The sequence below is a fragment of the Bufo gargarizans genome, chromosome 9 (genome assembly GCF_014858855.1).
Source record: "Bufo gargarizans isolate SCDJY-AF-19 chromosome 9, ASM1485885v1, whole genome shotgun sequence".
NCBI lineage: Eukaryota > Metazoa > Chordata > Amphibia > Anura > Bufonidae > Bufo > Bufo gargarizans.
Genome location: NC_058088.1, coordinates 97,432,622 through 97,445,898, shown reverse-complemented (window position 1 = coordinate 97,445,898; position 13,277 = coordinate 97,432,622). Strand labels below are relative to the sequence as shown.

General features: G+C 41.2%; 1 protein-coding gene across 2 annotated transcripts in view; it reads right to left on the bottom strand.

Annotated features, from left to right (window-relative positions):
* The window catches only part of THOC2 (THO complex 2), a 141,315-nt gene that overhangs the window by 102,632 nt on the left and 25,406 nt on the right, over positions 1–13,277 (bottom strand). For both annotated transcript variants that reach the window (XR_006386832.1, XM_044269083.1), the window contains exons 8-15: positions 12,574–12,740; positions 12,393–12,485; positions 12,110–12,265; positions 7,156–7,328; positions 5,779–5,980; positions 3,560–3,601; positions 2,863–2,993; positions 813–914 (exon numbers count right to left, since the gene is read on the bottom strand). Coding sequence is in view for 1 of the 2 variants with exons in the window: in XM_044269083.1 (XP_044125018.1) it covers positions 813–914; positions 2,863–2,993; positions 3,560–3,601; positions 5,779–5,980; positions 7,156–7,328; positions 12,110–12,265; positions 12,393–12,485; positions 12,574–12,740 (1,066 nt within the window). In the remaining variant the exon portion in view is untranslated. The remainder of the gene's footprint in view (positions 1–812; positions 915–2,862; positions 2,994–3,559; positions 3,602–5,778; positions 5,981–7,155; positions 7,329–12,109; positions 12,266–12,392; positions 12,486–12,573; positions 12,741–13,277) is intronic.

Here is a 13,277-nt window from a genome sequence, read left to right as displayed (position 1 = left end):
GGCCCTCCAGATGTTGCAAAACTACAACTCCTATCATTCCCTGATAGCTGTAGTTTGCCCAGGCATGATGGGAGTTGTAGTTTTGCAACAGCTGGAGGGCCACGAGTTTGACATCCCTGCTGTAAACCATTGGAAAAACTGCTGTCATTCAGCTAAGGCTATAAAACGTGTAAACTCAGAATGTTATCTTAAACTTTAAACATGACTATGGGATTCTTCTAGGGAAATCATGTTTTAAAATAAATGTCCCTTCCTGGATCCTCCCACTGCCCTGTCTTCAGCAGAAGATCAGCACACAAAGGAGAAGGCAGCAGCTTCTGCCCAACTACCTCTCTGTGCTAGAAGAGCTTAGAAGAACTTCTTTCTTTCCTTCAAGGAATGTATAAAATACATTTGCATATTAAATACAGAGGAGTCGGAGTCGGGGAGTCGGAGTCGGAAGTACAAAAAACTGAGGAGTCGGAGTCGGAGCATTTATCTACCGACTCCACAGCCCTGGAAGCAGCAGCACCAAAGTCAAATGGCAGCTGCTAGATGAAAGTCAGTCAAACCCACTGATTTTGGTGTGACCAGCTGGCCATCTAATTTGTATGTGGGTGTCACGACACTCCCTCGATTGCAAATGTCAAGGGGAAAGATGGATCGGAAAGGTTATACTTTAAGGTAAACTTCATGGGAGATTAATACATTTGTAGCGTTACTAACAGAAAGCAATTGAAAACTTTATCAGAAGGAAATTGCACAAAAAATGGCAAAATCTAAGTTAATTAAAATACGCTTCCCACACCCAGTATATGCATATGAATACTTACTTCATAATGTATTTGGCTCTATCAATTGTTTGTGCTTTAACTTTTACAAGCAATGGATGATTAATATAGGTTTCATTCTTCCACTGTCCATAGAGACGATATCTTGAATAAAAAAATACAAAACATAAAATGATAGATATATACACACACACACACAAAGGAATTACTATTACTAGGAAGATAACAGCCTTATTGTGCATATTGTGTGTAACCCATATGATTAGAGCAATACCACTAAAGCCTTTGTTGTTTTGTTTAATTAACGTGAAGGTCCGAAATCCATTTTACTTGGCAAAATTAACCTCACAAGTCTTCCAGATACAGATGGATTTTCCTGGATTCTGAGCCTAGTAGATGTTAAGCTGACTGTACATATCAGATCTACGTCAGCTGAACGTGCCGATTTCTGCAGGTTCGCCCGACTATTTCATGTGTGACTGACTCTCTACCGATGCCTTATGTGAAGGGAGATTAGGACTGGACAAGTTGGATTTCAAGGGTCTGGCAGCACAATCAGGTGAGAGCCCGGTCTTGTTTGAAAATTGGCAATCTACGTTTTTAAACAAGATAAACATCATAAAGTTATTGAGATATATGGAGAGATACAACTAGTGTTGAGCGGTAAACCGGTGTCAACGATATAGCACAGTATTAAGAAACAGCGATATGGTGATATCGCCGTTTCCCAAAAAACTTGGTGACTTCATAGGAGCGGTTATGTGTGCCGACAGCTCCTAAATCTGTGTCAGCCCACCCTTGCATCGTGCATATGCGTACCGTACATATTACTTCCTGCAGAGGCCGGCCCCAGCTCCTCCTCCAAGTCTCCGCCCACTGGCCAAGCATAGGAGCGAGGCACCCAAAATCAGTCAGCAGTCCGTGTCCAAACCAAGGTGAGGGAAGAGGAGTGAGAGACCCCAACAGCCCAGGTGTCAGAAATAAGCTGCACTGCACATGGTGATGGCACTTGATAAACTATGTCTCCCTGTTGCCCCCATACAGGAGCAACAAGAAAACATTATACTGATGGCGGAGGGGTTACAAATGTTGTCCCATACAGTATAATGTCACCTTGTTGTCCCCGTGCAGTATAGTTCCTAAGTCCAGACAGTATGTCTCCTGGTGGCCCATGCAGTATAGTGACTCTTGTGGCCCACTGCCTGCCGAGCAGCCAGCCCATATAGTATATAATGTCTCCTTATGCCCCGCTGCCTGCCCATACAGTATATAATGTCTCCTTTTTGCTGCCCCAGTGCTCCATACAGTATAACGTTTCCTTGTGGCCTCAAGTGTTTTTTTTTCTTCTAAATGGGTATTTATCGTGATATATATCGTTATCGCGATAAATTTCTTAATATCGTTATCGTGGGAATATTTTTGATATCGCCCAGCCCTAGATACAACTATCAGAAATTGGGTCGGACATGAAAGCTGCAGGTATGTACAGCTTTCACTGGGACTCATTTCTAAGGGTTGTAACTTGCGGGGTAGCTAGTCTAGAATAGATTATACACTTTAAAACTAGACCAAAATTGTAACTGTAGCCCAATGACAGTCCAATGCCTTAGGCCTCATGTACACACCAGTGCATTACTGTATTGCGGCGGCAGCAGGGAGGGCACGGCGTCATAGCAACCAATGACGCCGTGCGCTCATACTGTCAGGAGGAATCCCGGCCGGGTTTCCACGGTCCGCTCTCGGCAGCGGAACACGGCCGTGTACATGAGGCCTTACTCACACATCAGTGTTCAGTCAGCGATTTCCATCAGTGATTTTGAGCCAAAACCAGGTGCGGCTCTAAACACAGAACAGGTGCAGATCTCTCAATTATACCTCATCTCTCTGTAGCACCGTTCCTGGTTTTGGCTCACAATCCCTGGTGGAAATCACTGACCAAAAAAAACTGACGTGTACATTCAAAACAGTACTGTTCTTTCCTGCCTACGGGTGGCTGCACAGGAAGGTCATCAAATAAAATCAGGATCTCTAGTAAGTTCTAAAAAGTAACAAACTAGCGGGGCACTTTCAAAACACAACACACTTAACTTACCTGTATTGGTATGGGAATGTTTTAATCATGCCCCAAAGTTCCTCGGACAAACATGCATTACAATCCATTAACGTTAATGACGGGAGTAAAACTTGGTCCGTGATGCTTAAAAAGCAGCTGAACAGGACTTCCTGTGGTAAAGGAAAATATATTGGATCGGTGAGAAGTGGTTATACCAGAAACCAAATTACCTCCATGTCTTTCCGTACAAAAAGAAAAAGCGTGAGAAGATTCCCATTTTGCTAACCATGCTACAGGCAAAAATACACTGGGCTAGTCTGATCAGTGACTGGAGGACAAGACCATCAAAGACAGAGGCCGATGACAGACACTTTCTGACTGCATTCTATTGACTCCAAAATGATCTTAGCAGAATGATGACCTAATCATTTTGACAGGTCCCTGGCATCACCTCAATAGATGTGTGGTAGGTATGTTAGCTCACATGTATAAACACAAGCATATACAGAATGCATTATCCATCCGTGTTACTGTCCCAACCATGGATTTAGCAGACCCAAATTGATAGCTACCTACAGCCCATGGTCAGGCCATGATACACTTGAGAAACACTGACTGATAACACGCCGCGGCGCGCACACAAATCCCGCCTAAAACTCTATTAGGTTATAACTCCTGTTTTAGCAGACATTACTTTGTTACAGTAAAGTCCCAACTTTAAAACCACAACACTTACAATCCTCTCTCTCTCTTCTGCTTTACTTGCATCAGTCTGAAACTGAGAATAAAAGAGCAAATTACGCAGTTTGCATTTGACTGTTCTGTAGAGCATGCAACTGAAGCACGGTATTTCATTATAAATGTATATACTTATTATGCATAAAAACGCTCATTACTAATTTGAAATTAAAAGTAACATAACTACAGGGTCTTTAAGGCCAGTATGAAGACTTAAGCTAGTGCCAATCGACCCGTTTCATCATATAAAGGAGCGCATTATGGCCCAACATCAGGCGTTAAATAGGACCCTCATATACAGCACTAACCTATAGAACAGAGATCAGCAACCTCTGGCACCCCAGGTGTTCTGAAACTACAACTCCCAGAATCCTCTTCACTTCTATGGGAGTTACAAGACCAGCCAAGTATGCATGCTGGGAGTTGTAGTTTCACAGCAGCTGGAGGTTGCTGATCCCTGCTATAGAAGAAAATGCAGGAAATAAAAGAATGCACACATGGGGAAATAATTTCACTACACATTACCTAAGGTGAACAACTCAGAAATAGACAGGAATTTACAGAGAAATGGCTGACTGGTATAAAAAACTTTACTAAACCTTATAAACTAAACTGACAACTGAGGGTCTGTCCGTGTACTCATATTGGTAGACACCAAGGGGCTCATTTATGAACTTAAATACAGAAGACTGGTGCAAAGGAAAGGCTGAAGTATGTGACCACAGAAAGCAGACTCCTCAGTTTCAGAGGCACGTCGTAAGGCTACTTTCACACCTGCGTTAGGTGCGGATCCGTCTGGTATCTGCACAGACGGATCCACACCTACAAAGCAAACGCTTGTATCCATTCAGAACGGATCAGTTTGCATTTTTTTTATTTATTTTTAAGTCTAAGTCAAAACGGATCCATCCCAACTTACATTGAAAGTCAATGGGGGACGGATCAGTTTTCAACTGCACCATATTGTGTCAGTGAAAACTGATCCATCCCCATTGACTTACATTGTAAGTCAGGACGGATCCGTTTTGACTTTTTAAAAGCCTAAGTCGTTTTGGTGTCTGCATCCAGTGCGGAATGGAGGCAGAACAGAGTCAAACTGATGCATTCTGAACGGATCCTTATCCATTCACAATGCATTGGTGCTGAACTGATCTGTTTTGAACAGTTTGTGAGATCCCTAAAACGGATCTCACAAACGGAATTCAAAACGCCAGTGTGAAAGTAGCCTAAAAATAAAAAAGTGGCAACTTGGTTGGTTGCCAATTGCTCTAATTCTCCTTTTCATCAGCTCTGCTCTATTGCCCATTCAGTATCCCAGTATATTGTGTGAGGGAAAATGCTGACATGGGACACAGTATACAGCACTACCGAAGTCATGCAGGGTTATAGCTGACAGTGCAGTATAATACACTACACCACAGCATCTGGCTTGTGGCCATGCTGCCATATCTAGATGTACTGAAACATTCCTCTGAATGAAACCCAAGAGGAAGGGCACGTTAGATGAATCTGGGCAAAGCTGAGAATGGTGGACTTTACCAGGACAATAATTCGGTCCGGAAGTCCTGATCATTTACAACACCACAGGGTTAAAATAGGACACGCCAATCCTCGACATAAGTCAGTGACAACCAATAAAACCTAGGGGAGAATGAGCTCTTTGAATTGGGGAAATCTATTCTATTTGACTTCCTTGAATTCAGTCCCCACACATCTAGAGTCATTCTTGTGGTTTCCATGTAATGGGGAACGCAGATTTTATGATGTTATCAAATTATGAAAAAGCTTTCAGATAAAAGTTTAGAAGCACTTGGGGGAAATAAGTAAAACCAACACAAGAGAAAAGAGAAGACATTGGGGGTTATTTAGTAAAACTACCTGCGCCCTTTTTGATAAAGTCGCACAGCCCTGTTATGCGGCTTTTTAAACATATTACAGCACTTAAATTTTAGGGGCTGTCTGCTTTTTTACACCACCCTCGGCACTGGGAAGTGACCAATAATCCGGCAAATTCACCAACATTTATACCAAGAAACTGGCATAAATGACTGAAATCTCCTGCAGTCAGGGGCTGGAGTAGATTTCAGTCGAGGCGCATGGACTGTTGGAGGATGTGCCTAATTTATGACGAGGCCTGTATCTTCTGGCAGTGGAGGGAGTATCAAACTGATAAATCACCCCCCATTATCGACCGTAGCCAAAATGAAAGACTCAAACCTCATAAGCCTTCATGAAAGATTTGCCCAGACGGACTATTTTTGCTAGTAAAATGGGATCATGGGACAGGTATGGTCCAAGGAAACAAAGCATGCTGAAAACATCCCTTCTTAAGTCTTCAAAGCATTCCACTGGTTTGGGGGCCTTCTTGCTGCACACTGAGAACACACGAGATCCCTTGGCACCTTTGGGCACTCCAACCCTAGGAGACAATTAAAAAAAATTAAAAAAATAATAAAAAAGATATTACATACAAAATGTACAGCACATATAGATTCTGCCATATGGCCTTATTCAAAATGTTGCGCCACTTGGCTTCTGTAGCTTGTATGTGTCACAGTATAGAACAGTCGCCAGCTGCCGCTCAGTCTCCAGCTCTTCTCAGCTGATTTATGGCCAGATCAGTGTATCAATAATTATCAGTCCAGCCCATCAACAGTGGTATTAGTAGGAATGGCAATCAATGTGCGCGTGACGCCAAACTGATCACCATAAATTGCAACAGGGCTGAAAAATATTTTAATATCGTTGTCTGAGCAACATTTGACCTTATCAATAGAGATTACAACAGCAAGACTTAGAAAACACAATCAGTTTTGTGTTAGAAGAAAAAAAAAAAAAAAAAAAAAAAGCCCTTTAAAAGGGGTGCTCCTATTTTCTCATATTGATGACCAAGGTCATCAATATTAGATCTGCGGGGGTCCAAGTCGCAACCCCACTGCAGATCAGCTGTTTTAGAAGGCACTGGAGCTCGCAGCTTAGCCTAGGCAATGTGACATCACTGTACATCAATCACGGCCTAGGAGCAGCTCAGCCCCATTGTGGGGATGAGCTGCGATACCAAGCACAGCCGCTATACAATGTACGGCACTGTGCTAGGTAAGAGAAGGCTGCGGCACTACTGCTAGGCACTGGACCCACACCAATCACATACCGATGACCTATCCCGAGGGTAGGTCATCAGTATAAAAACCATGGAAAGCCCCTTTAATAACCAAATGTTATTTCAGCCTCCTCTTACCTGCCTTTATTTTGGATCCCTCATTAAGAGACCAGAATAATAACTAGTTAAATAATTAAACAATGCAGTATTATTTGGATTATTTAAAGGGGCTGTATCATTTTGCTGTTTCCTGGTGAAATGGTACTAAGAACTGGCCCCAAGCAGCTGAGCCCCCTCAGACCCCCCTACAGATCCTATACTGATAACTTATGCAGGGAATAGGTCATCAGTATAAAGGTCTTGGAAAACCCCTCTAAACTTTGACAGACACTCCCATTATTCCTTTACAAACATTAAATATCTAGCGTTACACTGAAAAGACCATGGGGAGTTACTCTCCTTGACAATGGTAATTAAAGGACTGGTGAAAGTACCTTCGGTACAGGGGCTCTATAGTGACATGGATAAGGTGACACAGTGCTAATGCAATTGGCTTATGTGATGTGGCATAAAATGGAGGCATCTGATCCATTATGCTTTGGGCATGCTGCCAGTCCCCGATCTTCAGAAGAGCTTCCAGTAATCCAAGTTTCTGGTTGTCAGGAGCCTGAGAAGAAACCAACCGCAATCAGTAAGGCCTTGTTCACATTGCCATTCTTATTAACATTGTACTGATCCGTTATAGGAGCAGCACAACAAAATTGCCAAATTGTCCCGTTGTTCAGCATGCAGAATTATTTTGCCTGGCATTTCTGACGGACGCAGATATGAACACAGCCCAAGTAAGCCAAGCCAGAGAGATAGTGGCTTGTATCAGACCGTATTCACAAGTGACTTATAAGACTTAACACTTGGTTGGTCCACACCTCCGTTTAGCTTATCTGGTACAGGATACCAGATCTGGCCTAGTCGGATGCTGCCTGTCACTGCAGGACCTCACTGACTATAATCGGATCTGGCAGGGATCTACACTGGCATGAGTGCCAGGTTTCGCTCACACAAAAAATGCTGCATGCATTGTTATTTCTTTAGCCAAAACTGCGCATTCTTGCTGGAAGGCGGCCACGGATCCAATTATAGTCAATGGGGTCCGGCGGCGAAAGGCAGTATCCGACTAGGCCAGATCTGTCTCTCTGATTCTCTGCCTGAACAGCCTGCTGGACCAGTGAAACGGATGTGTGAGCTAACTCGGCATCACTGTAACCAAGTAAAGCTTTTCAATAATGGTTCGAGTTAGGCCAGTCATAAGCAGGGGTGGTCTGGAGTCCAGAAACCACCCTGCCAACTCCACCATTAGAAGTGATCAGCATAGATCAGTGGGCATATTTCTGTCAAAATGCTGAGAATAAGTCTGTCAGATAACACCGACATTGGCTTTTCTGCCAGAGGAACATATGATTGGGCACGTTTATAATCCGATATGCGCAATCATGCGTTTCCCAATACACAGCCGACATTTAGCTAAAGTATAAGGGAAGCTTTAAACAATGTTTACTTTGATAAAGTATGCTCTCTGTTCACTTGGTGGGCCCCATTCTGGACATAGCAGCAGGTCTTAGGAGTGGGACCCTCACCCATCTGACTAGGAATGAGCGAATCGACTTCAGATGAAACCTCCAAAGTTGAATCGCATAAAACTTTGTTCTAATACTGTACGGAGGAGGAGCTCTGTAAAGTATTCGAATGTATTGGCTCAGATGAGACGAAGTTATTGCTTCGCAAAGCAAGTGGTACCTTGGAACCGAACCAGAGTTCGGGAATTTATATATATATATTTTTTCCAGTACAAACTAATTTATGAAGTTAACACGCGAAGCAATAACTTCGGCTCATCGGAGCTCCGTACAGTATTAGAACTGAGTTTTATGCGAATAGACTTCAGATGTTTCATCCGAAGTCGATACGCTCATCCCTATATCGGACTTTTATGACATTTTCTAACTGTTGAGATGGGAATATCCCTTTAAAATAAAAACCATCTTAAAAGTTTACAAAAATGTCTTAAGACGACTTTCCTGAAAAGTAAAAAGGGCATCAAAGTAACATGTCTGCAGAAGTAATAAATATGCTGGGACACCGGGAAATAATGAACATTCTTTGTAAGTTAATAATTTTACCGCTGAGCATATAATGAAATTATGCTGCTTTCAACAATAAAATATGAATTGAAGCTTGCGTTCGGCTCATTTTCGCTGCCTCTTGAGGACAGTTCTGCAATTTTATTTACATCCTCGGCACTAAACTAAACAAAGCATGAAGTCATTCTGCACAATCCAATTTCAAAGAAAACTTAAGGAAAAGAATCAGAATAATACCAAGAACATAAAACACTACAGGCAAATGCAATGGGTGGAAATGAGGTTCTGTTTGCAGGTACCAGTTGCCATTAGCAGGACAACCATAAGAATGGAGAATGTATGAGACTCATGAATTAGAAAGCAAAAAGACATTATTTTCCAAATGCCACGTCAGTCACCAATGCCCATAGTTATCTAAAAGTACACAGCGGCTACTACAACACGACCACAAACACACCTCCCACGTTTCCTCCCTTCCATGCAGAAATGACAGATCCAATATGCATTATGCAGAAGTGTCAACTCCAGTGGCCACTGGGAATAGCGTCTTTTACCATTTCACCGCTAGCGCCATTAGCTAGGACAGTTTAGTTTTTGATACGCACAAATAACACAAATTACGAAATAGAAAAGTCATACAGGCAAATTTCCCAAACTGTACTCGGCACTTCGAGCACAGAGGCGCCTTCATGCAATTTTGTGGCAACGTGTCAATTCACATTTTTTTTAAAAATGCTTAATGATTAAAAAGAAAAAGTCTGAACCAAACAGAAATTTTGACACCTAACACACACAGATAGATATAGATATATATATATATATAGATATATATATATATAGATATATATATATATAGATATATATATATATATAGATATATATATATATATATATATATATATATATATATATATATATATATATATATATATATAGATAGATATATATATATACAGATATATCTATCTATCTATATATCACACACACACCCACCAGTTTAAGATTAGCGTGAATCCCAGAGGTTTGTCCCGCATCTCAGACATTTATAGCATAACCTTTGGATATCCCATAACTGTCCAACATGAAAATAATCCTTTAAACAGAATTAGTGCAATCTCCAAACATATATCATAGTGATATAGTTTTCTAGTAAAAAAAAAAAATATTTTGTAAAACTTGTGATTTTGTAAAACAGCTCTCTATACCCACACACTTATACAGGATATAATATTAGAGATATATCTCTATCTCATCGCAAACAACTATGGAAAACGTGTAATTTTCACACATTCTAATCTCGTTCTGAGTTTAAGACGGCCCATTTGGCAATTATCAGTGATTGATAACGTTCTCTGTGTAAGTGTATATACCTAGAGAGCTGTCAGTCATTGAAAATATGGCCTCCATATACAAACATACTCAGAAGGAGCAGTGACCTAATATATTAATTACACATTATGCTGAATCTTCTTACAAGGCTATAGATCACTCTGCTCAGCTCCTCCATGCTGGTTTCTCTCTATTCCCTGCGTTTCTCAGTTACTGCGCACAAGGAAGAGAGAACAGAACTGCCAGTGGTTAGCGAATGTCCCTGTATAGCTACTGTAAGGTTAATCCAGCGTCACACCTACTGCTCTGCCGCTGAGGAAGGTCACACTAGACCGAAACGTCTGGGAATTATGATTTATGTGGCGACATACTAATTATTCACTCTGGATGTATATAACAATAATCTATAAACAAAATAAAATGTAAAAACATTTGCACAAGAATTGGAGTGCCGTGGATTAACCTTACACTTGTTCTACCACTCTCACAGGCACCCACATTGGATTCAAGGTGTGCGGAGTACACATCTCTTCAACCTGTATAGCTACTGTCAGTGCTGAGCGCTGGAAAACCGTTCTCCTCTCAGCAACTAACAGGGAATAGGGTTTCTAGCGTTCAGGGCTGACAGTAGGTATACAGGGACATAGTGCACAGTCAGCACTAAGCACCGTCAGTTCTGTTCACTCTTCACGCGCTCAGCGAACACAGATAAACAGCAGAGCCGCCAGCAGTTTTTTCTACTTGCAGCAAGTCAGATAGGCAGGCAGAGAAGGCACATATAGCAAGGCTGGGGTAGTGAGCTCCAGCCTGCCTCTGTATGTACAGTTGTCTTCAGCATTAAGTAGAATACTGAAGACAAGAGTCTCTTGGTAAAGCTCATTTAGAGACTTTTGACACCCTGTTTTCTAGCAAAAATAAATACATTTCCCTAATAAAGTTTATTACAGAAATGTTTAATATTCCTGTCACTACACTATATAATAAATACAGTTACACTTTAATAGCAGCACACAAAATTATCCGCCAGCACCGGGGGCCTGAATTCCACTAATTGCTAGTGGAATAGGCCTGGGAAGGAAGCAGATACCATTTTGTGCATGGATGTACTTCTGACCTAACTAATGAGCAGTTTGAGCACTTGGCCTTTTCAGCCCTTCTCTGACATTGTATGTGCATGTTTCTCAAACTTATTTTTTTTTTGGAGGGGAAGGGGGGGGGGGGGTACCCCTTGTTTTGCCCCTGAATTTTTATGTAGCTACCTATAGTCTGTCTAATCCTTATTTTTTTTTACATCTTCTATTACAGCTTTTTATTATACTTTTCAGATTACAAAAAAAATCCAGCCCCTTTCTACTTTGCCTTCTGCACATTTTGTCCTAAAATTGTCGTCACAACTTTGTTTTTAAAATTGTTGGAAACGTTCAAAGTGGTAGACCACTTTATACGAATATGACTTACATTAGGTATACAGGGCATGCTGTGGCACAATAAACCCACAGCTGGCCGATTCAGCCACTGTCCAGTGCCCGCGCTGAGAACTATGCAGCTGTCAGAGTAAACCATATGACTGCCACTACTGACGGCGTGCCCGTTCCGCAGATGGCCAGCAGGGGACTTCTTAGCAGCAGGCCAGTGTACAGCCATTTTATTTATTTTTATGCACTTATACAGCGCTACTATATTCCGCAGACATTAGCATCCAACTGTCCCCAATGGGGCTCACAATCTAAGGTCTATCAGTATGGGAGAAAACCGGAGAACCCAAAGGAAACACACGCAAACACGGGGAGAACATAAACTCCATGCAGATGTTGTCCTTGGTCCGATTCAAACCTAGGACCCCAGCGCTGCAAGGCACGAGTGTTTAATGTATATCCTTATGTCAAAACCCTTCAAGAAAGGCAGAATACACATAAATAATCACCAGTATGCATAACGAGAATTTCAGAAATCAGCAAAGGTTTAGCAGACTAACTTTTACCTTCTCTGCTTTTTCCTCGTCCTTTTCTTTCTCCTTATCTTTTTCTTCGGACTTTTCAGATGAAAGAACCACCATCGTCATTTTTCTCATTAGCTGTCTCGCTTCTACAACTTCTTTTTTGTGTTCTTCAAGAATGCTGCTATCTAATGGCAGAAGCTAGAGCAAAAAGTTACATAGTGAATACTTGAAGAGCAATTTTTAGATTATTTGCGAATACAGAAGACTAACCTGTCAAACAGCATCTGACAACAAGTAAGATAACTTTTCTCACTTTTAGACTTACATGTACATAAAGGTCTTCCAAATCAATCAAATTATATTGTAGAAGAACAGCAGCGACTCTGTACAAAGAAGTGGGGGTCTCTCCATTAGGCTCCTACAAAGACAAGCAGCTCATGAAGACCAAAAGCAATAGAAAACCAAACCCAGTACTCAAACATTATAAATGGAACTACCGGCTTTACCTGGTAAAACTTGAATTTAAATCCAAGGATGTGGCAGAGCGTCTGAGGTTCACACATACCCATGTAAGATTCAAGTAGTGGGACAAAAAAATCATCATGATCTGGTCTGCATTCATATATTTCCAAGATGATATCTAAAACTCTATTTGGATCCAAGTTAAAACATCCTTAAAAAAATAAAATCAATTTAGAAAATATTAAAGGGGCGATCTAGACAGAATTAAAATATATTATATTATAATATAATAAAATATGACACACAATAGACCAAAACACGTTATTTTTATTTTTAAAGACCTGTCTCTGCCATTCAGCTCAGACAGGAATCTGAATACCTGAGAGCATAAAGCAGGGCTGAGGTCAACCTGGCACAATCTAAATGCGGCCATTACAAGGGAAGGCCAGTTGGCACCTATGGCATTTCCGGCTGCAGTCCTTGCTGATCAATGTCAGTGCAAATACAAATAATGTGACTGACCTTCAAGTCATTCTCATTCCTCTCAACTATTTCATAGGTCGGCACAAATTGATTTTTGTGCCCATTATCTACAGGTGAAACTCGAAAAATTAGAATATCGTGCAAAGTTCATTTATTTCAGTAATGCAACTTAAAAGGTGAAACCAACATATGTGACAGACTTATTACATGCAAAGCGAGATATTTCAAGCCTTTGTTATAATTTGGATGATTATGTCTTACAGCT